The sequence below is a fragment of the Streptopelia decaocto genome, assembly GCF_964273445.1.
Source record: "Streptopelia decaocto genome assembly, chromosome: 7".
Lineage (NCBI taxonomy): Eukaryota > Metazoa > Chordata > Aves > Columbiformes > Columbidae > Streptopelia > Streptopelia decaocto.
The window spans coordinates 30,967,130-30,993,238 of record NC_138661.1 but is presented as its reverse complement, the minus strand read 5'-3'; the positions used below and the strand labels follow the sequence as shown (position 1 = coordinate 30,993,238).

Below are 26,109 nucleotides of genomic sequence, written 5' to 3'. Positions count from 1 at the left end.
TATGTTAAAGTGAAAACAAGTTAATATGGGGGGTTGGGAATTTAGACAGTTTTTATGTATTAAAATATTTAATATGTCTATTAAGTATAGGGGAAAATTAGAACAGAGTATCCTGACAATTACTCAAATTAAAACACAAGCAACAGAGTTAATCCTTATTATGCTATGAATAATCGCAAATGGGGATGCAGATACCCCTGAAACCAAAACAAAAATAGGATGGAGCTTGACAAATAACATAGCATTTAAAAGATCTCTAGGCTAAACTCAGGTTTGATATTTCCTTTGGCGTATGGAAAGACAGAATGGCCCTGAATACCAGGGGGGATGTAAGAAACCTGACGGATTCCCAAGTTGCATTATGCAGTCAGGAAGAAGATGGTAATACATCTACAGTAAACTAACAGTCTCACATATGCACAACACATTTATTGCAATTGCCAAATAACAAACTCCAATTTTACACCTATCCATGTTACTAGAAATCCTTAGAAGAGTCGCAAGACTGAGCTGGCCAGCACAAGCATACCCTGCTACAGAGCATACCGCAGAGCACCACAAATTCATTCCAGACACAAACAATAAAACTCTTTGCACTTACAGAAAATTGTATTTGTTGTCAGAATAAAGAAAAATATTTTTGCAAAGTCCATTATAACAGTGACATTTCAAAAACATGTTTATCAGCTTCATTACTCCACAGACATATTTGATAAACAGGAAAAATGTATTACAGTTTTAGATTGTAGCACGTGAAGGATTTTATGCTAGTGTCAAACGAATCCAATTAGAAAACTAAAAGGCCTACCTAGAAACATGACCATCAATAAGCGCCAAAAAAGCAGCCTTTCCATTTCTAGTATGTATTGCATTTTATACCATGACACTGCAGCCTCTGAGGGTCAGATTAATTAAGATCAACAGCAGCTGCAGAGCAACGTGAGAAGCACACTGCCACAGCTCTCACCAGTCCAGCCCAATTACCTGCAACATTCCCACTCTGGACAACTGACAACTACCACACTCCTCACCAAGTCAATAACTCCCACTGGCCTACTGATAAATGTTAAAAAACAAACTAGCCTCTTTTTAAGATGGACTGCAAAGCTGACTGCACCTGCTGCGTGATGCAACTATGAGTCCCAGAAAAAAGTTTGTCATGTCTTTACTGATGCTGCTTAACTTTATGCTAGAGCTGTGTCCGAAGATGGAAATGAGATAGCAATGAAGCACAAGCCCTCCTCCCAAATCCCTCTACGATCTACTTCTAAAAGCCTGTCTGACAAATTCACTAAATCCAAGGTTTTCTCCTCTGGACAAAAAGCTACTGATCACCGATGAAATAAATTCTGTGGTCAGCTATTGAGGGCATTATCTAAGTTACTACAATCAAAGAAGGAACAAGATCAGAGTATTTGAAAAACGTGTTGCTTGTTACAGATTGCACCCATTTTAAAAAAAAAGTGAGATGATGTTTCTTTTACTGGACAGCAGAGAATAGGAAAACAATTATTAAGAGATTCAGACATTCCCTGTTTATATTTTTTAACTATTAGCTTCAAGACCTGTGTTCTGACAAACATCCATTAAAACTGTGACCTCTCTGCAAAGCACCATCAAAGTATTGTATGGAAATTTTAAAATTTGTGACAGAAGAAAATTTAAAATTCTCAGTGCATATTAACTTGAGCTATTTCTCTTAGGTCTCAGGGTTTTGGTTCTGTTTGGGGTTTTTTGGTGGGTTTTTTTGTGTTGTTTTTTTTTTTTCTTTTTTTGGGGGGGTTGTTTTGGTCTGGTTTGTTTGTTTTGTTACTGGGATTTTTGTTGATGTTGTTGTTTTGTTTGTAGCTTTGTTTGTTTTCCCTTGGTATGCATGAGTCCAGAAAATATATATTCTTAATGAATACCTGCATTACAGAAATCTCAACTTTATCAAAAATCAGTACTATTACTAGAAGCACCTTCATCTACATAAGCTCTCTAATCTACTAAGAATCATTTGGTTTCCAATTATATTGAAAACTAGGCAAAATCAATCACAATAAAAAGTTATAAATTATTAAATATGGCATTTCCCTGTGATAATAGCCACCCTCACTTTGTTCTTTATTTTGCCAAGTGCACATAGTAGTTAGTCTGTACCATTTATTAAAGTTATACTAACCATTCCAAATCCATCACAAGTTGTTTTAAACCTTTCTTATACAAGACGAAGACACTGCACTTTCTTGCAAACCAAAGTCATTTACTATGTCAAAGCTTATGCATTCATTCACATTAATAAGTCCCTACAAGTAGAAGAAATCAGTGCAAAATTTCTACTTAAACATCCAGTACTTAAACTTACACTGTGTGTGTTGGGGATATAACAACCTCAAGATCACACCAAGTTACACATTCAGTTTCAGCTTGCTTTTAAATGTAAAATACTAAGTATCTGCTGGCTAACAAGCTAACTTTTTTTTATTCTGTTCCAGTAACCAGGCAACAGACAACTGTCCAACTGAGAATTATCTCTCTGAACAGCTGGCAATCAACACTTGAGGGTTCTTGGTGGTTGTTTGGTTTGTTGTTGGGTTTTTTGTTTTCATTTGGTTTGGTTTTGGGGTTTTTTTGCGTGTGTGTTTTTTTGTTTTTGTTTGTTTGTTTGGTTTGGTTTGGGTTTTTTTGGTTATTTTTTTTGTTTTGTTTTGTTTCTTTTGGGGGGGTAGGAGGTGGTTGCTTTTTTTTTTTTTTTAATAGCAGAAAGATCAGTGATTACTTCACAAACATCCACAGCTCTAGATTCCACCTCTGAAATCCCTACTCACTATTTAATCATTTCCTCAGTCCTACTACCCAAAAGTAACGTATACAAGTAAATGTTTAGAAATCTATCTGAAAATCTTTTATATATACTTATGAAGTCACTAATTAGCTAATGTTAACAGCAAAACTATCAAGAACACTGAGATGCTTTTATTGATGTATGACAAACCACCATCTAGGAACAATGACAATAGACAGCTAATAACTAATGCCATTTTCATATCTAACTCCATTACTCTTTCTCTTCCATAGCTGAAAAAGTCATATTTCACTTCAATATTACTTCAAGCATTTATTTTTAAAACAGATTTTTTTCATTACTAAACTCTAGTTTATTTTTAACGGTTATAAATTAACATAACAAATCCTTTCTTATATAAACGAAATAATAACGGTGAACCAAGCTTGATATATTATACCTTTCCCATTCCTAACAGTATAATAGGAGTAATGAAGCTAGAATGGGAACTTATTAATTATAAACTAATTATAAATTCCTGTAAAGTTCTGTTACTTATACAGTCAACGTGTTTGAAAGGTTAAGTCAGAATAAGAGACTCTACAAAAGGTCACTTGCACAAAGATTAGCTAGACCATCTCCCATCATATACGAATATCTTAAAAAAATCTGGTATTTCAATACAAAACATCTCAAATACATATAACTTAGTAAAAACATAACATAACATAGCCACACAACACTCCCTACAAGAGGCAGGGGGGAAACTCTCACCTTTGCATTCTCCAAACATTTAGATCACTACTGATTAGAAATCTGCTGTAAAAACAACATAGCTAATCTATTGTTAAAAGCAGTAAAACCTTACCCCCATTTAATTATGTTTTTATTAATCTCTGCTCTTAATATGATCTAATTTCAGTACACATATGACTTCATATTCCAATAAACTGAAAAACACTAACCAAGCTCAAATTCACTCAAGCACCAAGTTCAGACCAGGCAAGATCCTGTTACAAGATAAACAACATGATGTGATGTAACATAATTTTGTGCGTGTGCGTGTGTACATGTGAGACTGGGGCAGGAGCGCAGAGAGAGAGAGCAAGAGTGCATGAAAGAGAAAGCGAGTATGCGCGCCAACATTTGCAATGGAAAAAAATACATATGTCCAGAGTAGTTTTCAGTCCAGCGCTCACTATAATTCAGAATAGAGAAACAGATAAGACAACAAGAGCTTCATATGACAGAAATACTGACTCTTTTATATTATTCAAAATAAAATCATACATTAAAACAGCTTCACAGAACGGTCACTTTCTTTATGAAGTTCACTTCATTAATATTAAAGTAGTATGGCTGCATGTCTATTTAATTTTTGGAGCAGAACCTACAAGGCAATTCACACACTGTACTTCTCTACAGAAAGGATAAGTACCATTTAGTATAAAAGTAGGGCATATTTTGCCATTTTCATTTCATTTTCCTTAATCTAGGGGGACAAGCCCGAACAGAAAAGAATCAGGGATAATCTACGCACAGTAACCAAAGTCAAATTGCAGAAGTCCAGACATTTAGAAAAAGTCAGATGGTAACCTGAAAAGAGAGCAATAAATTGTGTACTCAGAAAACAAGACTGTAGCGGATGGTAATGTATTTATATACTGCTTCCTATTTTGTAAACTAAAACGTTCATGAAAAGCTGTTTTTTCCTTCAATTTCTCGTAATTAGAGCTGCCATATAATTCTTCAGCAATTATGTCACCTTTTGATGCACAAAAATAATTCCAACAGTAATCAGTCTGCATACTGAAGTCCTATATCACAGAGGAAAAAAAAAGAACACTATTAGATCATAGGAACTACTCATGACTTCTGTATTACAACCACCTTCCTCCTTTCCAAACAGCAGCTTACCCAGACTGTGCTAAAACTTTACATTCCATAGCGAAATATACATTAAACATTTATAAGGACAAACATCAGAGGTACAGACTAAGTAACTTCTATTAGGAAAACAGAATAATTGTTTAAGAAACTTTATAAGAAAAATAAACCATATCTTTATATTAGCTATTTCACAAGGTTTGTATTCCCTAATGTTATATGAGCACAAGTCTGGAAGAAACCCAAAAGCCATCAGCTCAGGGAATGTCAGGACCTCCGAAAATTCCATGGGCTGGTGGTCAAATGCAAACAGAAAGACTAACAAGAGCGAGCCACACTGTAATCCCTTTCTCACCCCTGTTCCACACAGGTTTCAGTTACAAACCTCCTTAAGACACTCTTTTTCTATTTGACACAATGTGGCTGAAAATTCAAAGGAGACCGTATGAAGTCAAACTGGAACTCCATTTGCACCTGTTACGTAGAACTGCTTACGGCTTGCTGTCCTAGTTATTTATATTATTACTACTGATTTTAAGAGAGAGGTGTTTATGTCACGAACATTTTTACTGATGTCATTCTAGCTTGCTATTTTTTATTTTTCAAAGGTTTTTCTGCTATTACTACTGTATCTTTACAATTTGCTACACAAAAAAGTATGTAATTCTGATTTGATCAGAAAACAGAAGAACTATGCTAGAGCACGGAACAAAAGATCTAATCTTTGGAGCATCTTTTCCAAGTGAGCATAAATAAACTGTAGTAAAATGAAAAGGCTTATAATTTGGTATTTGGAATATTCTTTATAAACACAAATTTTCTGTAACATCCTTGCATATCTGATACCACCTCACATATAATGCAGAAAATCTATTTCATTTTCATCTATTGACAGTGAATTTAATTTACTATTGCAGTTCTTTACCCATATTATGTTATTAATTCTGCAATTAGGCTCTTTTGAATGCTTTTATTTCTTCCAAGAGTTTTCACAATTCTACATTGATTTTTTTTCCACCCTAACATACCTTTCAAAATAAAAGACCATATTTTCTAACTTTCTAAAGAAATGTTTAAAAAAACAAACAAAAAAAACCCCACAAATACAACCCCCACACACACAAGACAACAAACATCAGTTCATAAGCTGTATCTTTCAACAGGAAAAAAATCTACATTCTTCACTTTAAGCTCCAACATTTGAGTATTATAAAATACATTTATTAAGGACATGTACAACAAGTGCATTAATATTTCCACATCAAAAATCATCATTGAAAATAGACCACAATCTCTCTACTAATACAAAATTATCCATTTCTGCCTGACACTAAAGTTAAAGAATGGGAAAGCTAAATGTTCCAATGTTAGTTTTCTGTTTTTATCCACACCAACCGCCCTCACTATTCTGTAGAACTGAATGATCTTGTTAAACTAGATAAAATGCAAAGCAGCTCTTATTTTTCCAAGAGAAAAGAGTTGGTAACTGCTAGCCAACTCAATACTAAATCACCAGTTAATCTTAAAAGTAACATAATCAAAACACCAAAAAAAAGCATTAGATATGTCATTATTTCGCATCACTTTTTTAAAAGCCCTCTAGAATAAATCGCAGAATGCTAATTTGGTCATCTTTAGGAAAAATCAATTATTTAATCCAAAAGATAGAATCTTGTGTATCATTACGTTAGACTCCTTCTTCAGAAACCATATAAAGGAGAAATGCTAATTCAGGTATTTATTATTGTTACACACAAATACTAAAAACTTGTTTCTTATGCAAAAATACAGTTGACATAAAATACTCATTTCTTTATTCATCCAAAGTATCTCACTTTTATATGACAGTTTTAATCCAACATCATGATAAACATAATATAAAGAATATCTAAAGAGCAGCACTTGTCCTCTTTACTTCACTCCAAAGCCAGTGAACAAAGCAGTGAAGCAGAAAGAAGGTACATAATGGATTTAAAGTAAAGGGCCCATTCTTTAAGAGGCGGCCTCTCATTTTTACTCATTCTAGCTTAATTGTCATTACAATGTCTGGAAACTTCAAACGAACAATTATTTTTACACCAGCTGTCAAGTCAGTTCTTTAAAGCTAGATTTATTTTTTTTAAACTAAAAACCAAAACAATCCAAATACTAATGAAAACATTTTTTGCAGAAACACTATAAAATCTTTAAACATATTTCAAGCAGTTAAGATTACTAGACAGTGCCCAGTCCATACACCAAGACAGACAGAATATTTATTTTCACTGTTGCACTTTGTATCATAGTTTTCTGAGAAATAATGTATCCAGCTGCACTGGAAGCTTAGTCGTCAATACATGAAACACACCGACATGTACATACGTCCCTTGGGATTTAAAAATAAAGAATTGGCTAATTTTTGCACCTACCTGGGTAAAAATCTTTGGATTTAGACAGCTTGATGGTGGCCCCAGTCTCTTTCTGCAACTGAACAATTGTCTGTCCTCCCTTCCCAATTATAGATCCAGCAGCATAACTAGGTATGAGGACCTTTAGAAAATACTGGCCATCCTCTGAAAAATCGAGATATGTATGGTTAATATGGCTTACAAACTTTGATTTTTTCCTCCCCAGACCCACAAATAAACAAAATGTTACATCTTTGAACTCATCCAGTAATTCATACATTTACATCTAACCAGTTGCGTCATTCTACAAGACATGTTTAGAATATGCCTTTGACATTTTGAAATATGTACATTTATTCTGAGCAAATTAAAGAATCCATATAGATTCCTTAATTCCCTAAAACAATAACATCCAAATTATATTTCAAAGGTGTTTTTTTTCCCAATGGTAACCACAGCATGCACAGATTATCGGACCCCTTGAAAAAAAAAAAAAAAAAAGCCCTGCACGAAAACGTGCCTAGTGACAACTACAACCTTGCTTGAAAATACAGCAAAAGAAACGCCAAAACTAAAAAGGAATGAATTGTAAATTCTGATGGGCTATTTGTTTGTCATTAGCAAACACATGAGAATAGCAATTAGCTATTGCCTGCATTCTTCTTAAGTGAGCAAAACGACTACTCTGCTACCAAATAACCCACCCAAAATGTGCGGTTTTATTCCAAGCATTTCAGTCACTGCCAAGAAAACAACTCAACATGGTTCGGGTGGAATCACTTGCCCAAGTGATCCTGATGTATTCCTTTAGCACTTCTTAAGCGACAATGATCTCTTTTAAGCTCATTAATTAAAGGACATTAAGAAGAATTTCTCCTAATTGATCAAAGCCTAAGATACTTATTTTAAATACACTTAAAAGGTGACGAGACAGACAATGCCAGTCCTCTACCCACCACTAGCGTCAAAGCACACAATCGGAACAGGAAAAGATGTATATAATGAATGGAGGGGGGAAAGAAAAAAGGATTCCCGGTCAGATTCAGCAACTGCGTAATTGTCTGTGCCCTCACCCCCCTGTTAAATCCAGCTACACTGAAGTCTAAGGACCTTCCGTATCGGCTCTAAAAAAAGTGCAAGACAATAAGGGTACAGTGGTTCTCCAGACTTAGGCTCTCCCCAGTAATTAAGACAACATCCCATTGGCATGGATATCACGGTTTTTATCATGAAACCCGTTTAAAGTTGTTCTTTTTTTCACCTAAGCAGGAGGAACGACCCCAGTCCACCTCACTTCTCTTATCCGAGACCACATGCGTCTCAAGAAGTGCCTATGTATGACAGTCGTGCCCACCCGTATCAACATCGCTAGCTGCACCGTGCACTAAGCACATCCAGACCGCTACTCTTCATATTGGGCAAATAAATTCACCTCTGCCTCGGTGCATTGTTATGACGACTCCAGCGCACACGGACAGAGGAGATGCTGGTCCCGTTATAACTCATCTCCTCCAGGAAGAGCAGGATGTTAACTAGCGAGTCCCCGCAGCCGAGAGGCGACTCCCCCCTCTACCAGCCAGCCCTCGCCCCCAGCACGGCGAACACACGCCGTGTATGCGCTGACAATGGAAGTGAGGCCAAGGAAGAGGAAAACGCACGGCAAGGCTGAAATTCAACTTGCGACCCAGAGGATGTGGAAGAAGGAAAGTGCGTTTGCCGTCTCCTTCCAGCTGCCATTTATTGTCGCCCATCGTTACACGGGCGAGGGAGATAGCTGGGCTGCAGAAGCCCCTTGTGCTCCCTCCTAGTCTCCGTAGGGTCATGGCTGTGAAGCCCAGCGTGGATATTAAATAAAAAGACTGGTAGATGCTGAAAACCGACGCCATTTTGATGAATGATAACATTAGAGAAATGAGAATGTTTGGGGGGGGAAAGGGGGGAGGCAGTCAGGCAGGTAGGGAAGCGGAGAGGTGGGTGGGTTGGGCGGGGGGGGAGGTGACAGAGAATATACCCACCGCCCGTGTTGGTCCTCTTGGTGCTGCCGGCTTCAGGGGGGGCTTCAAGCGGTCTTTTCCGGGAGTCCGGCGGGTCCAGGTCTATGGGAACCCCAGTGTGGGTCCCGTTCTGCTGGATGGGAGCTGCCGCCATCATGTTTGCTGCTGCTCGGAGGAGAATTGTCTCTTCCCTTCTGTGGTGGGGGGGCAGGGAGGGAAGGGGGGAGGAGGAGGAGGAGGAGGAAGGGGGAGGAGGAGGAGGAGGAGGGGAGGGGGCTCGTCCCGTTCTCTTGTCCTTTTCGAAAATGTAGAGCTAAGCTCGGGATTGTCGAGGATGCTGCGCGCCTTGTTTATCTGGCACCCGGGGGGAGGGAAGGGAAAGGAGGGAGGGAAGCGGGCAGGACTGGGCTGGAGGAGCAGCTGCAGTGCAGTGTCAGGAGGAGATGAGGAGAAGGGAGACAGGGGAACGAGGGGGGCGAGAGAGGGAAGAGAAAGGGGGAGAGGGGAGGAGGGGAAGGAGTGAAAAGAGTAAGACAGGAGGAGGAGAGGACAGAGTGAGTGGGAGAGGAGAGGAGGGGAGAGAGTGAGTGGGAGAGGAGGGGAGAGAGAACGAGTGAGACTGAGGCGGCGGGGAGGGAGGGAGGGGGAGAAGGAGGGAGGGAGCGAGCAGTGTAAATGGTGGGCGAGGGAGTGAGTGGGAGATGATTCACGCTGCCTCTGAGCCCCCTTCCGTCCCTGCCTGCCCTCGGCCGCGCCTGGCGCTGCGGCTGGGCTGCCCGCCGCCCTCGGGCTCTCCTGCCCTCCCTCACTGACAGGCTCGTGTGCACGGGGGTGGAGAAGGGGGTTCTGCCCATGCGGGGCCGCTCCGCTCTGGCCCCAGCACCACCACTAGCAACCACCGCCGCCAGGCGCACGAGCGGCCGACCAGCAGTGGGCTGAGGGCCGCCACCTTCGGCTATACTGCAGAAATCCAAAAGACAAGCGAGGTTAGAGCCGTGGGAGGGTGTCAGTACAGAAGGGGGGGGCGGGCGGGGGGGTACGACGACGGACAAGCAGGGGGGGATGGGGAAAAGTCGGGATAAAAAAAGAAGGGCGGGGCTTTCTGCGTAGACGGGCGGGAGATCCGGCCAATCGGAACAAAAGAGAGCGAAGTTGGGATTGCAACGTATGGCCAATCACGGGCCGCGAGTGGCTGAGCCGTTGGCGGGGAGACGAAGGTGGTTTAACCTCTGCGGCGGGGGGTGGGAGGCGGTGACGGCGGGGGGGAGGGCGTGCGTGGGGGCCGGCTCCCGCCCCGGGAGGGTCCCCGCCGTGATGCGGCGTCACCTGGGTTACACGCTGCGCCTCATAGGCCCGCAGCTGCGTGGAAGGATAGCTGTGATTGCCCGAGGAGGCGGTGGGTTAGCGGGGATATGTCCTCACTGATGCTGCCTGCACCACCCCAGCGCGGTGTGCACGGACTTTTCTTCCCGGCCGGCGCCGGTGGCGGGCGGAGGGGCAGCGCTGCCGCTCCTCGTCGGGAGCTTCGAACGTGCCAGGCTGCATCGCGGAGGCTTGTAGGAAAAATAATAAAGATATTATTTTTACACTGTGATAGCCGGGCTGTGTGACGTAGAACGACATTTCTTTTGCAAATATTTCGTAGAAAACTCAAAGATGCTTCACTGCCACGAACGTTATTTCTGCTTACAAATTTCAGGTTGAAGATTAAAACATTGTAAGGTGCAAGGCGGTGGGGGTGGGAGGGCTCAGGGGGATTGTCTGCGTACTATAAAAGCATTTTTACTCGGCTCCTTCCTATTTAATTGACTCATTGCATTTGAAAGAATTTCTCAAACCAATATAACTGTAATGGTAGTGGTCAGTACTAGAGCATCAGTTCTGTACAAAATTTAGAAATGGGTTTATTGCATTAGACCATGATCCGTTCTAAATTTGTATTGATATGTATGTGTGCAGAATGGCTGCTGACTTGATTCTTCTTACTATGCAAGCTTAAAACCTGGCTTTTTGTGGATGAAATCCAATTTCCAGTCTGAGCTCCCTGGGAGACTCAGTCTTAGTTTTAGTAATCACTTACCATTAATACTGCCCCAAACAATTTTTAGTACTTAAAATACAGATTTCATGTATAATATATGATACAGCACATCACCTCTACTTATAAATTATAAGCCAGATATGTAATGCACTATAGGTTATTAAAACGTAGATACTTCAACATCTAAACAGGCTCCTGTCTGAAAGCATTCACAAATTAAGAACTTGATCCAGCACTGTACATAGGAAACTTCAATTACTTTTTTGGGAATTGTGTCCCAGGAATATGATAACTAACTTCCTCACAGGCAAATGAAGTAGATGCAGCAAAATCAATAACAATTTTATAGCATTTCTAATCAGAAAATGTATTGTATAAAAATGGAACTTTCTTACTCATCATATACCCTTTGTATCTAAGATACTCTGACTCATAATTGCTTAGTTTACTGACTGAAATAAAATTTTAGGCTTCTGTTACCTTGGCAGTTGCTGACACAATTATGGTACAGCAAGCTGGGTACTGGTTCTAGCTCTTTCATTTTTTTTATTAAGTTCCAGTTGAAAAATTTTAATTAGTATTTGAGCCAGAAAGAGTGCAGCATGACTTTGAAATCTCAGGTCTAGTTTGCAGGGTCATCAGTCCTAACTGGCCTCTTTATTTGTAAACTAAGCAAATGACTTATAGTAAATTTTGAAGATTAAAAAAAAAAAAAAAAGACAATGTTCGAGTGAAGCCATCGTGAGTCAATTTCCTCAGTGGAACTGCATAAATAATACCATTGCTCCCTTTATCTCAATGAATGTGCAGCATTCATCTGTGGTAACACTGAATCAAACAATTCTCTTGTTTTAAGACCACATCTGTTTTACAGTGCCCCCCGCCCCAATTTTAATTATGTGGCAGATCTGATTGGATTCAGCACCTGCAAGTCTTCCCTTTGGGAGCTCCAATTAGCTTATAAGACATATACTTGATTGCATTCTTTAAACAAAAGTATCGTTTCATCCTAACAACAGGAGTGTAGAATAAAAAATAGGTTTTACATGATAAGCAGCGTGTATGTTGTCTGTGTATCTAGCTTCCATAAGCTTAGAGGAAAAAGGGGTAATCCTGAAACCTAATTTCCTCAGACTCAGCAGATGTCTGTCCTGCATTATTCTGTTTCTTTACCAACAGCTGTTTCACAAGTGCATCCCCTTGTCTCTACAGAATGCCTTTTGTTTAATAATTTCCCAATATGTTGCCTCCCAGTTCCATTAAGACAAGCGTTTTCAACTTTTCTGGTACCTATAAGTAGGTTTTTTATAGTTTAACAGGCAGGCCCGTCTGAAGAATTTAGCTAAAACTGTATAACTGGTCTCTTAGCTAGTTTCTTAGTAGCAGTTCTACTTAACTAAGAAAATAGCTGCATATAATAAACATTTCAGCTACTATTGTCTTCATATTAATAAAATATATGTTTCAGTATATGTTAATTTTTCCTTATTTCACTGCTTAGAACAGTGACAATTGAGCTTTAGGGGGCCATATCGCATAAAGTGCAGCCCTCTAGTGGTAGAGGTCACGGGGAGTTTAAAGCAAGCTGTGTTTTTGTCATGGGTGGGGGGCAATGAAATAGGTTTTAGCAAAATGCAAGCAACTTGGGACATTGCCCTGCAGGATATCAGCCTTCTGCATTGTTCATGGACTGAAGCACAAGGGAGAATAGTTGTGGAGACCTATAGTACTGTCCCATTCCCACTCTGTCTTGTATTCTATGGAGAAAGGACCAATGGAAAAGTAAAAAGTCTGTATCAACAGAATTTTCCTCTTTTTCCAAATCTGTAACCTGTTGCTCACCTTTCCTTTTTCAGTCAACTCTAGACTGGCATGTCTAACCAGAGGTGGTTCAAGTTGTGGGATCTAGATTCCCTTCCTGTTTCTTTCAGTCATGTCCTACCAGCTAATGTATTCTATCACTTAAGTAAGAGTTAGTTCAGTGATAGCATGGAATACAGATTCAACTTGCCAGCCTTATTTCTAAATACGGTTTTAGCTGGTGGAGGTGTGGATGGTAGCATTCAAACTAATCTCTCCCACAGACATTAGATCTGTGGTTAGAAATGAAAAGGATTGGGAAGAGGCATAAAACGAAGCAACTAAGTATATATTTTAACAAATAGAAATCTACAGAAAAACTGAGATAAAATTCTAGTAAACATCAGCTAATCTGATAAAGTCCACTTTGTGGAAACATACTCAACCTTCTGTTTCCTGTAGAGGTGGTGGATATTTCTCTGACTAGGAGAATGAACAGTTTGCTTTTCCCCTTATGGGAAACAGGACAGAGTTAAATAATCATTAGACGAAAACCAATACCTCTTATACATTCTGGCTAGGTAAAAGACAACAGAAGTAGTCTTTGTGATGCTGCTACTATTGGTAGTTTTTCATTACTGAACAACTGCTGTGATTCCTGGTAAACTTTGGTTCCACTAAAACTACAGTTAGTGATGAACTCAGAAGTCTCTTTCAAATCTTTAACTTCCTCCTGTTTATGAAACTTTTTTCCTCCAATAATCTATCAAAATTTTACTATTGATTAAATTAGTCAACTGATGCTTGTTTAAATACTGTAGAAGTTGTTCACCAGTAAAAAAAAATTAAGTTTTGGTGGAACTTCTCCATGATTGCAGCAATATTAATCTTAGGAAAATCAAACCCAGGATTTAGAAAAATAAGCTAAACACATTTTAGGCAGAAAGTAACTTAGAATTGTAGAATCATTACCCTCAACTTCATTGAGTCCAACCATTAACCTAAGTCTGCCCCTAAACCACGTCCCTAAGAACCTCATCTATACGTCTTTTAAAGACCTCCAGGAATGGTGACTCCACCACTTTCTTGGGCAGCCAGTTCAAGTGCCTGACAACCCTTTCTGTGAAGAAATTTTTCCTAATATCCAATCTAAACCTCCCCTGGCACAACTTGAGGCCATTTCCTCTCATCCTATCACTTGCGACGTGGGAGAAGAGAGCAACACCCTCCATGCTACAACCTACCTGAAGGTAGTTGGAGAGAGCACTATAGTCTCCCCTCAGCCTCCTTTTCTCCAGGCTAAACAGCCCTAGTTCCCTCAGCCACTCCTCATAAGACTTGTGCTCTAGACCCTTCACCACCTTCACTGCCCTTCTCTGAACTCACTCCAGCACCTCAAAGCCTTTGTCATAGTGAGGGGGCCCAAAACTGAACACAGTATTCAAGGTGGGGCCTCACCAGTTGGACGATCACTTCCCTAGTTAGCTGATCACACTATTCCTGATACAAGCCAGGATGCTGTTGACCTTTTTGGCCACTTGGGCACACTGCTGGCTCATGTTCAGCCACTGTTGACCAACACCCCGAGGTCCTTTTCCACCAGGCAGCTTTCCAGCCACTCTTCCCCAAGCCTGCAGCCTTGTGTGGGGTTGTTGTGACCCAAGTGCAGGACCTGGCACTTGGCCTTGTTGAACTTCATGCTGTTGGCCTCAGCCCAACGATTCAGCTGGTCCAGATCCCTCTGTAGACCCTTCCCATCCTTGAGCAGGTCAACACTCCCACACAAAATGGTGTTGCCTGCAAACTTTCTGAGGGTGCACTCGATACCCTCATCCAGATCACTGATGAAGATATGTATTTTCCCATATTTACATTGCTTTTGTTATCTTCACATATGTTATATGCATTGCCAAACTAAAAGCCAAGTGTTTGTAGTTTCACTCTTCACAGAAAAGATCCTGGACAAATGCTAAAAGCATATTGTAGACCATTACTGTATGGTGGCTTTCTTTTTCCAGTAAATTGAGGATTATTACTTAAAATTGGAAATAGCTTGACCATACTGTTTATCATAACAGGAATATATTGGCCAAAACTCTCTTTCTCGTGATGGAAGTAGAGAGTGTGTGTAGGAAATCAGTGTACATTTCTGCTGTCTTGGCAGAGGGATTACCTGCCTCCTCCTGTTCCCACAATATTCGTCAAAATTTGAAAAGGCTTTTTTTGACTTTTCTTCAGAAATACAGAACTGAGTCTTTCCCAGTTCTTCTTTCCTGAATATGTAGAACAGATTTATAAGCTGTTCTTATGTTCTTTATATCTTGGGGTTACCTGAAGACCTGTCCAGATCTCAGTATGTAAAACAAAGTAGCCTCAGGATGATATTATTATTCATCCCTCCCAAGGAACTGACTACATGGATCAGGCTCCATGACACTCCAGTGGCTAGACATCCCCAGAAGGCATCTCCATGGTGATCTTTCTGTACAGCAATTTAAAGACCTTTTATTTCCCAGAATTAAAGAAAATGAAGACTTGATTTCAATTGTCTTCAATTAATAGTAGTAGTTTCTGGGTTTTCTGGGGTTTCGGTGGTTTGGGGTGGTTTGGGTTTTTTGTGGTGTCTTTTTTTTTTTTTTAATTTAAATAGGAAAATAGATAATTCAGGGGTTGAAACTGGTACAAAATAGGAGGAATTCCATTTAATGAAACAGTGATATAACATAGGATGTGAGAAATAGCAGGATCACCTTGTGTAACTTCTGCCAGTTTATCATGTTACTGATTGTGTACCTCTTAGCACTGTCTCGCAAAAGAATGTCAGTGAAGCATCTCCTACAAAATGAATTCAGCCAGCTATCACTCTGGATGCTTCAGGATGTATTCCTCTAACAGGGTGGCAAACGGTATTTTTCAGGAAGTCAGCGTACCTGTTCCCATTCTCTGTTATTGTAATTGCTCTAGCAGTATCATTTTTTGTCTCATTTTGCCCACCCACCACCTTCTTACTTGTTTTAAATTTTGGCACTTTAGGATGAATGAAATACGAAAGAAGAGACATTAACAGCAAAATCAGTTTCTTTGAATCTGTTGTCAAGCCTGATCCCCTTCCTGTGAACCAATAGACCTGACACAATGCAGCACACCCTAAGTGGCCACAAGGACCTCTCTGCTAGATCTCAGTCCTTCTCTCAAAGAGTCTAATACAGTCTTGGTTGTTCTCATAAATTAAAACTGGTAAAAATAGGTCATACTTTTAAATGTAGTCTTACAATATAGGACCGTATTCAGAACTTTTGAGGCCTGGAAGTTTGCTATAATTCAAATGACAAATGAGAATTACTTTAGTGGAGAAGATCAGAAATCTTGCTGGAAAAGGAATGGAAAGGGGTGGACTAAACATGTTGCACAGGAAACAAAGGAACACCAGAAATGAGGCGATGAAGACAAAGGTACTGATTTTTCTGTGCTAATCATGATTTATATAAAATAATGTAGTGAAATTTGAGTTACTCTGCTCATTTTGCTCACTGCCAAAATGTATGCTACTTGAGATCATTAGAGATAAATATATCCTAGTAAAATTATACTAGTAACTCCTACTGTTAAATACCAACAAAACTCATGTTTTTCCAGTTTAATTTGTAGTCACTTTTCCAAATAATAAGCTATTCCAGCAAAGGTATTTTTTTTACAGTTATAATGCTATGACAATGGTTTGGGGTATTTTTCCAACAGAAAGGTAATAAAAGTCACATCTCTAATATTATTGCAATAGTAATAGTTCTTAGCAGAGATCTAGAGATCTTTTAAAATACTTTTAAAGGTTTACTATATAAAAATGCATATGCCAATAGTTTACAAATGAATTTTCAACACAGCGAGATTTTAGACAATCGTTACACTGCAGTTACACTGCAAACTTCAGCTGGTTCTTCCATAGAGTTTAGCAAATGCCTTAGAGTTTGTTCTTTAAGAAATTATTTTACTTCAACAACAAAAATTAATGATTCTAGTGCGGTATGTTTCTACCTGCTTGAAATTAGTTACTACAAAATACCCCTGAACTGGAAAGTCTCCTGCTGGGGGAGGGTAAACATATTAAACTTACTGTCAGGATAAATTGACCAGAATGATTTGGCACCTATCCTCAGAGCTTGCCACAAAAACATGTATTTGTGTGTCAGCTGCACACAAAGGCTATCTGGCCCCAGAAAATGGATGGGAATTAGACATAATGCTGCTTATTTGAGACAAAGTGTATTCCTTAGTGCAGTGAGGTTAAAACAGATGGCTCATCTGTAGTACAAGTCTATCTGAATTATTTAGTTACCATGTTGAACCAGAAGGAAATGGTGGCAGATTATTAATTATTTTGCAGATTTATTCATCTTGTTATTTTGTTTCAGTGAAAACAGCACTAGAGGCATGACAAGGTACCAAAATATGAGACTATTTTAACTTTAATTGCTTATAAGACATAGGATCACTTTTGTATTTTAATGCTAGTTCCAAAATAAAACTGATTTTGATTTATATTGCACTAAGACTTGTATCACGAAGTTGCTATGTACATTTTTAAGTGGGTGCATAACTCTAAATTCAACCAAAATGCATGGAACAGCTCATATGCTCAAAATAAAGCATATGTTTAGCTTGCTGAATTAATGCTTCATTTGTTTTCAGTTCAAAAGGAGAGAGCTGCATTGCTTCGATATTGCATATTTAGACCACCAAATCTCATACAAGCATACAGTAAGTCAACGTGAATCTCTCTGCTTCACCTCTGAACACCTTTCTGAATATGTGGACATTTAATATTTTTTCAGAAAATTTACAATTTTTTAAAATGTTTTGCATACATAGGTTTAGAAACTTTTTTTTTTTTAAACCCGTCTGATAGAAGTCCATGGACCTACTCAATAAGAGCAGTTCTATTGACTTCAAAGGGCTTTAAGTCATTCAATGCAAAATACTTTTGGGAAAAAGTGGAGAGATGAAGGAAGCTATCTAAAATATATCAGCTGGAGGTGAAAAATCTTTACATAGCCATTGGTTATGTTTATAATAAACAGATACAAATATGACCTTACAGAAAGTCACATGTTATATAGATATGAAAAAGCCTGATGATCTTTCTTGTAAATTTCCCATGGAGTATTTTGTTTGTTATATTTTAGTCAGGTAGGAAGACTCCTGTTTCAAAACTTCTAAATATTTGTATTCTTGTTGTGCTTATTTTCATTTTGAGGTTTAAGCTGTTTGCTCTGGAACAGAAAAAATCGCATGTTAAAACAGGAAAAATAAGATTACTGTAGAACTGAGTCATCACAAGTGACACGAATACCCATAAAAAAGTACAAATCATAGAAAAACAGGAACATGATCATTGTGCCCATTAGCAACAATGCTTACAGATTCATCATGGCTCACAACAAAGGTATTTATAAGTGGACCTCCTGCCTCTGTTGCATGCTGTCATTGCTTTGGATTGACTGCTGTTAGATCCCTGTAATCCTGAGCCCTGGGATCTTGTCCTACATGTTTACTCTACTTGGTATGCCAGTTAGTAAGTATTTAAAATGGAAATTAACTCTAATCTTTTATTGTGATTATAAAAAAAGGGGTTTAATCCCTTAAATCCCATATTTAATGTGCTTTTTAAAAATTAATTTTATAAAGATCTATGTTCAGTCTGATAGCTTATATTTGCCAGTTTGGCCAGTTAAGTTTGGTTAATGCCTGGCATTTTGTAACTCAATAGGGTGTCATGGCAGTGATACTATGGAACACATTGATGAATGAGGAGAAGCATAGAGTAGCAACGGTCACCAGGCATGTTTATAACAGAAAGACTTTGGCAACTCTCATATCTGTAATGTACTTGTAATATAGAAAATAGAAGAAAATTTCATATTTTATAAGGCGTATGTGACAGATGCAGAATTAATATATGACTGCCATTAACTTACAAGGTTATGTTGTTATGTAGATATTATGTAGAGATTAAAAAACAAATATGGTCCAATTAAAAAAAAAATCATTAAAACTATCGTTGTTGCTAACTGATGAAAAATAGTGTACCGAAGTTAAAATTCCATCTCTTCCACCTTTGCCTCTTCCATCTTTGTTTCTATCAAATTGTATTAATATCTGAAAGAAACCACTTTAAGGAGCTCTGCTTAAGCAAAGGCACCAACAATGAGAACTTTCTTCACTGGACAAAGAGAGATAATATGAAGGCTGACTATTTTAGAATCATAGAATTGTGGAATGATTTGTGTTGGAAGAGACCTTAAAGATCATCTAGTACGAAACCCGCTGCCATGGGCAAGGACACCTTCCACTAGACCAAGATACTCGAAGCCCCATCCAGCCTGGCCTTGAACACTCCTAAGGATGGGGCATTGTCCTAGTTTAACCCCAGCAGGCAACTAAGTACTACACTGCCACTCGCTTGTACCTCGCCAGTGGGATTGGGGGGTAGAATTGGTAGGGTAAAAGTGAGAAAGCTGCTGGGTTGAGATAAAGGCAGTGTAATGTGTAAAGCAAAATCCACACACACAAGCAAAGCGAAACAAGGAATTCATTCAGTATTTCCCATGGGCAGGCAGGTGTTCAGCCATCTCCAGGACAGCAGGGCTTCATCACATGTAACGGTTAGTTGGGAAGATAAACACCATCTCTCCAAACCTCCACCACTTTCTTCTTCTTCCTCCTTATATGCTGAGCATGATGTCATGTGGAATGGAATATCCCTTTGGTCAGTTGGGATCAGCAGTCCCAGCTGTCTCTCCTCTCAACTTACAGTACACCCCCAGCCTACTTGCTGGTGGAGTGGTGTGAGAAACAGAAGAGGCCTTGTCTCTGTGTAAGCACTGCTCAGCAGTAATTAAAACATCTCTGTATTATCAACACTGTTTTCAGCACAAATCCAAAACACAGCCCCATATTAGCTACTATGAAGAAAATTAACTCTATCCCAGCCAAAAGCAGCACAGACATCCACAGCTTCTCTGGGAAACCTGATCCAGTGCCTCATCACCTTTGTGGTGAAGAATTTCTTCCTTATATTTAATCTAAATCTACCCTCTTTCAGTTTAAAGCTGTTACCCCTTGTCCTATCACTACATGCTCTTGTAAGAAGTCCCTCTCCAGCTTTCTTTAGGTCCTCTTTAGGTACTGGAAAGCTGCTTTAAGGTCTCCCTGGAGCCTTCTCTTCTCCAGGCTGACCAAACCCAACTCTCAGCCTCTCTCCATAGCAGAAGAGCTCCATCCCTCACCTCATCTGGATTTAATGAGTTAGACAGCATTTATTGTCACAATGAGACATATTCAATTCTTTTGAAATTCAATAGCCATAGAAACAAAGTTCCTATAGATTAGATAAAGCAAATACAAGGATATAGCACAGCATGGTTTATTTTTTTGCTGATGTGATTATAAAGAAGAGAAAATCCCTAACATATAGACATGTATTGAAAGAACAATAAATATTCAAACAGACTTTGAAACTTGTCATCAAGGCAGTGTAATATTTCTTCATTTTTTCCATTTTATGCATCAAAATATGTATTACTCTGAGATCTATTTCTAGAGATTTCTCTACGCACTGATATAGGCCTATAGATAAAACTAATTACAAACAACCTATTCAGCTGTAATCCCTGGAGCTGAAAAGTTGCAAGAGTTAATTGTAAAATACACTGGACTAGCATAACCACTGCAAAAAAAAAGTAGTGTTAAACATTGGCAATATAAAATAATTTCTTCCTTCATTTGGAAGTGGTAAAAAATCACCTATTTTGTTAAGATTTCTGATCCTCATTCTTATAAGAAATTTCATATTTGCTGTTCCTTGTACCCAGTACAAATTTTGTAGTATCTTTGTGAAAATCACTGCTATTTTCATGTTGTGATTGTTATTAATAAATATGAACTCAGATTTGTTTTTCTTCTATAAGGGATGCTGAAATGTAAGGTAGTGATGATGTATCAACTATCAAGCAAATTTCAGATGTAGCTAATGTGATCAGTTAAGTCTTATTTCTTTCAAGAGTGGCAAACTCTTGTAGGAGGATTACAGAAACAGAATCATAGAATATCTGGAGCTGGAAGGGACCCATAAGGATCATCAAGTCCAACTCCCTCTTCTTTGCAGGACTACCTAAAACTAAACCATGTGACTAAGAGCATTGTCCAGATGCTCCTTGAACTCTTGGTACAGTGACCACTTCACGGTAGTCCCTGTTCAAGTGACGAAACACTCTCTCAGTGTAGAACCTTTTCCTAATGTCCAATCTGAACTTCCTCTGACGCAGCTTCATTACATTTCCTCGCATCCTATCTCTTGTCACCAGAGAGAGATCAGCACCTCCATCTCTGCTGCCCTCCTTGAGGAAGCTGTAGAGTGTCATAATATCACCCCACAGCCTTCTCTTCTCCAGGCTCAACAAACTAAGTGACCTAAATCACTCCTTCTAAGTCTTGCCCTTGAGACCCTTCACCATCTTGGTCGCTCTCCTCTGGACACTCTCTAATAGCTTGTTGTCCTTCTTATATTGAGGGTAAGAATGTAAAGGTGAAATCACTAGAGCTGATTTGTACAGTGGCATGATATGACAAGGACGTTTTTCCTTAGGATCGTAATGGAACAGCTAAATCCATCTGGCTAGAAACATGCTCCTCATGTAATTTTGTTGACTTAAGTATGCTGTGGTTAGGGAAACGGATCTTCCAGTTGTGGAAATGTGTTTTAAATTTATAAAACTTGCAATTTTAGTCTAGTAAAACTAGTTTAATACATTCCATTCTACTTTATTGATTTCAGGATGATTTACTCCTGGAACCAAAGATGATGTGATGAATATGCCAGCCAACCCTCTCTATCAGCAACAAACCCACTTTTAATATTTGTCATAACAATGTTCCAGGTTGTTTTTCAAGTTTGAATTACAGACTGGTAAATTAAGAATGCATTACACATAAGAAAAAGTATACAAAACATTATAATGTTTTATAAGAACATTATAGTTCTAATCTAACAATGCGCAATCAGTAAAACTAAATTTTTAAAGCAAAACATACAAGAGTCAAAATTCTTAAAGCAAAAATATCTTGGCTTAGTTGCATATATTTTTCATTTTAAAGGAAATGTGTTAACAGAAGTGGAACTATAATAAGCAGTACTGCTTTTAAAGTTTAGCTAAGTGTACATGGTGATAGAATTGTATTTCCAGCCTACTTAACTATTTAGTCTAAAGTCCTCCCCCCCAATTATTCTTTTATACTTTTGAAGAATTTACCACTTTATGAAGGTGAAATACACATAAGATGATGATAACAGAAAATTAATATGTTAAATCTCTGTTCAGTTGTTAGTTTCTAACTGTACTAAGGATAACGTAGTCAGTAGTACAGCCAAATTCAAATATACTATTCTGTATCAAAGTCTGAACAATTTGGTTCAGTTATGCAAATGCTCATTCAAGTAGTCTTTATTCATATACATGATCATATTCAACACAATTTTTTGCAAACAATCAAGCCCCTGGAGTGCTGTAAAAAGAGTATCTTCTGTTTTCTTGTGGTTTTGCACAGTTTTCTGTACTGGAAAAAATTCCAAAGAAACTCTATTCAAAATTGAGTATTATGTACAGCAATAGATGGCTGCAAAACATTTTGGTTTCTGTGTTCCTATTTCTACAACAACATACATTATTGTTAATCATGATAACCTGAAACTTCATTGTTGAAATATTGGTTTCTTGGCCAGATTTCTTATACTTAGATGTATACAACTTTGCTGACATTTAGAAAATATTGATACCTCAAACTTTTGTATATGTCAAGTCTGACTGAATATATAATGTTAAGTATCTTTTGGACTGCATGGGTAAATTATTATGACATCACCATACTGTGGAGGAACTGGGTTGCACTTCCTCCAAAGATTATGCATTACTTAAAATTGGTTGAAAGCCATTTCTCTCTTCATTATGATTGTCACATTGACAAAAGAAAACAGACAGCTTTCCAGGAACATTTTATTTATTTAGAGCCTCTGAGATTTCCCAGTAGAATATGTCATATAATCAAACAAAAATGCTTAGTGTGACAGATTCTGCAACATGCGTTACACTCTGTGGAAAGTCATTTATGAAAAAAAGAATTATGCCCATGTTATTTGGTGTTATCTACATATCCTAATAAAACATAAATTGAAATCAGGCATTGGTTATGGAAGTTTGAACTGTATTTTATTGTGATTGTTTTCACTATCTAATTTGATTAAATGAACATTCTGTGTAAATCTGACCATCTGAGAACAAAGGTAAAACTTGCAATTAAAGAAACATTTCACCTTTACATGGTGAATTGCAAAGTTGTATTAAATATCTTTAAAGATTTGAGTTACATTTAGATGTTCAAAGCCTTCAAAAGAAAAGAATAATACTTCATTTGTTAAAATAGAATTTTGTATATATGTATGTGCATAAATGTGTGTTTATACATGTGTACACATGAATAAAGCACAGTCATATGAAGTACACATATACATTGTATGTGTATGAATGTATGTATATGTGTGTTTATACATGCATCCATGCATAAAATCACACAGCAATTCTGAGCCCTCTAGTGGCAAGAAACTTCTTAGTTAAGAAACCATTCTAATGATAAGTATATCCACTTAAAAGACAAGTGTCTAAACTCTACAACACTATTACGCTTTCATATAGGTTCAGGGTGGCTCCCTGCAGTTGGTGTGGGCCTCTACGTACAAGTGTTAATAACAACACAAATTAATGTATTGTTTCCAGCATAGTAACTTTTCTGCCTTTTCTCTGTTGAAAATGCAGCTCTTCTTTACGGGCACATCGATGATAATTAGTGATATTTATTTAAAAACCAACAAACCCTTGACATTAATACTGTCAAATATTTCAAACAAAGCATCCTCATTCTTAATCTTACATTATATACTTACAAAAGTAAGTACTACAAGGGGAGGAGAAGAAAAATCTGCATTTCAAATTGGGAAAGAAATAATGACATATAATTTGAGCCATCTAAAAGCTAGGTTTTTAGACAAAGCTGATTGTTTGCACTGACCCTACTGCCACTGGAGGTAAATAGGACTGAATTAGTTGCCTTCTAAAGATGCCTAGAAGAGAGCTACACGACAGGTGAAATCTCTATGGATGCAAGGTTCTCTCCATACCTCAAGGAGACCTGATTAACTAACCTAGAATCAATGCTTTCCTTTTAGGAGGCTGAAAAAAATAAAGTATATGAATAGCCTAGATCTGAACAAGATTAAATAACACAATAATAAAAACTATATTTATAACAATGTTTATAACATGTAATACATAACAATATAGTATAATATTACTGCATATGTATATTATAGTAGCAATATAAATATAATAAATAATCAACATAAATCTCAGGCAGGCTAATTTACTACATGGGGAAACCATTCTGAGAAATTGCTATTGTTTTGGAGAAACCATAGAATAACATTCAGAAGTGTTCTGTCCGATGCACAATGGATTTGATGAGATCCAGACATCACACTTGCTTTAATTTTCCTCCTGGACTCAGTTTGAATATTTGGTCTGGATGACTATCCATGCCTTAGATCTCTGAATCCTTCAGATGACCTATTTCCTCAAAGATTAGCACTTTAATCAGAACCTTGTCCCTGCAGGAACAAGGGAGCACAACTATTCAGAATAGTAGGATTTCTAAGCTCATTTACAAGGCAATCTCACTGGGAGGACATTAACTATGATGTTCTTTCCCTCTCTCCACAGTCCTATAATCATGGAACTTGTTGACTCTTAAGAATAGTAACAGTTTAATTGACCAGAGTTTTTAATAGGGATGAATATCAGCATTTCTGGAATTATTTCATTAAAAATATAGTATAGTAATTTGTGAATGTAATTGGTTATGTGCCAAGAGCTTAGGACAGGAAAATTATGTAAGTCATAAGCAATTATTTCTCATTTTTAATAATACAGCAACAATTTTGTTTCTAGTGTATCAGAGCATTTTAAATATTTTGTTATTCAACTGAGTATTTATTTTTAATACCTATCAAAATTCCATACATACATGATACTGAAATTAATTCTTAGAAGGAATATTTTCATTGAATGCGTGTATGATTTGCACAGGTCGAATTTTTTGTACAAGATTATCTGGGTAAAACATGCACGACGAAACATAAGTTTTGCATGTGATAACAGTCCACCTCAGGCAGGTATTGAGGCATAAAGTTGGAAGCTAGTTCCAGCATGCAGGAGTATGATTATCATCAAAACTGGAGTAGGGATATACGTTGTAGAAGAAAATACTGGTGACTTCATAACTGAGAAAAATGCCTTTGGAGAATAACACTGAAGAGTAGTATGTGACTTGAAATGTTAAGGAAAAAATAAATTTTACATGAAGGCACTGCATTTTTTTGTTCTAAATCCATTTTCTGGTAGAAATAAAATAGTCAGGAAACTAGTACAACTTATCAGTGCTATGCTTGGCATAAACACTTAATCTTAAATTCATACTTCACAAAATCAAATGTTATTATTTAGTTATGAAATGTTTATGACAGGAGTACATGATGTCTGGATAAAAGTGTTTGCAGACAAAACAATCTTAATTTTCTCCAAGAAGACATAGTGATATCTTTAGCATGGCTAGAATATATTGATAAGGTGCTTAAACTACCAGGAGTTCTTGGTTCAATAGGATTATTGAATAGCAGGCTGATGAAGGAGGAAATTAAATTTAAAGACTGCTAGTGTGAAGTCATCAAATCAACTTGTGCTTCCAGACTGCTCTTTTGCAACTGAAATCACTGTCATCCTTCTGGCACCTTGCAAGTATCACATCAGGTCTACAATAGAACAAGATATCATCCTTCGGTGTGTCACAGGGGACAAGACATCACCTGTGTGGACAATTACACTTCATGTGCCACCCAAAATGAAATATTTTTAATATATTAAATAGCTAGCTTAAAAAACTACCACTAAATAAACATGGTTGACAATATAAAGGGTGTACACTACAGAAAAATGACAGACACTTCAAAAAATTCAGTTTTTGTCTCCAGCCTTTAACATGTACCACAAAGCTTAATAAAGTTTCAGTCAGAAGTTTAAAAGACATATTCAGGGCAACAGCTAAACAAAGCTTTCCACACAAAGTTGTATAGTA

General features: G+C 37.9%; 1 protein-coding gene across 5 annotated transcripts in view; it reads right to left on the bottom strand.

Moving 5' to 3' along the window:
- The window catches only part of NOVA1 (NOVA alternative splicing regulator 1), a 150,253-nt gene extending 140,460 nt beyond the window's left edge, over positions 1-9,793 (bottom strand). For 2 of the 5 annotated variants that reach the window (XM_082058240.1, XM_082058241.1), the window contains exons 1-2: positions 9,057-9,793; positions 7,063-7,206 (exon numbers count right to left, since the gene is read on the bottom strand). In XM_082058240.1, coding sequence (XP_081914366.1) covers positions 7,063-7,206; positions 9,057-9,192 — 280 coding nt within the window. In that variant the 5' untranslated portion in view covers positions 9,193-9,793. Of the gene's footprint in view, positions 1-7,062; positions 7,207-8,473; positions 8,531-9,056 lie in introns of those variants that run through there. The other 3 variants (XM_082058244.1, XM_082058243.1, XM_082058242.1) reach the window with 2 other exon arrangements.
- Between the last annotated feature and the right edge of the window lie 16,316 nt (positions 9,794-26,109).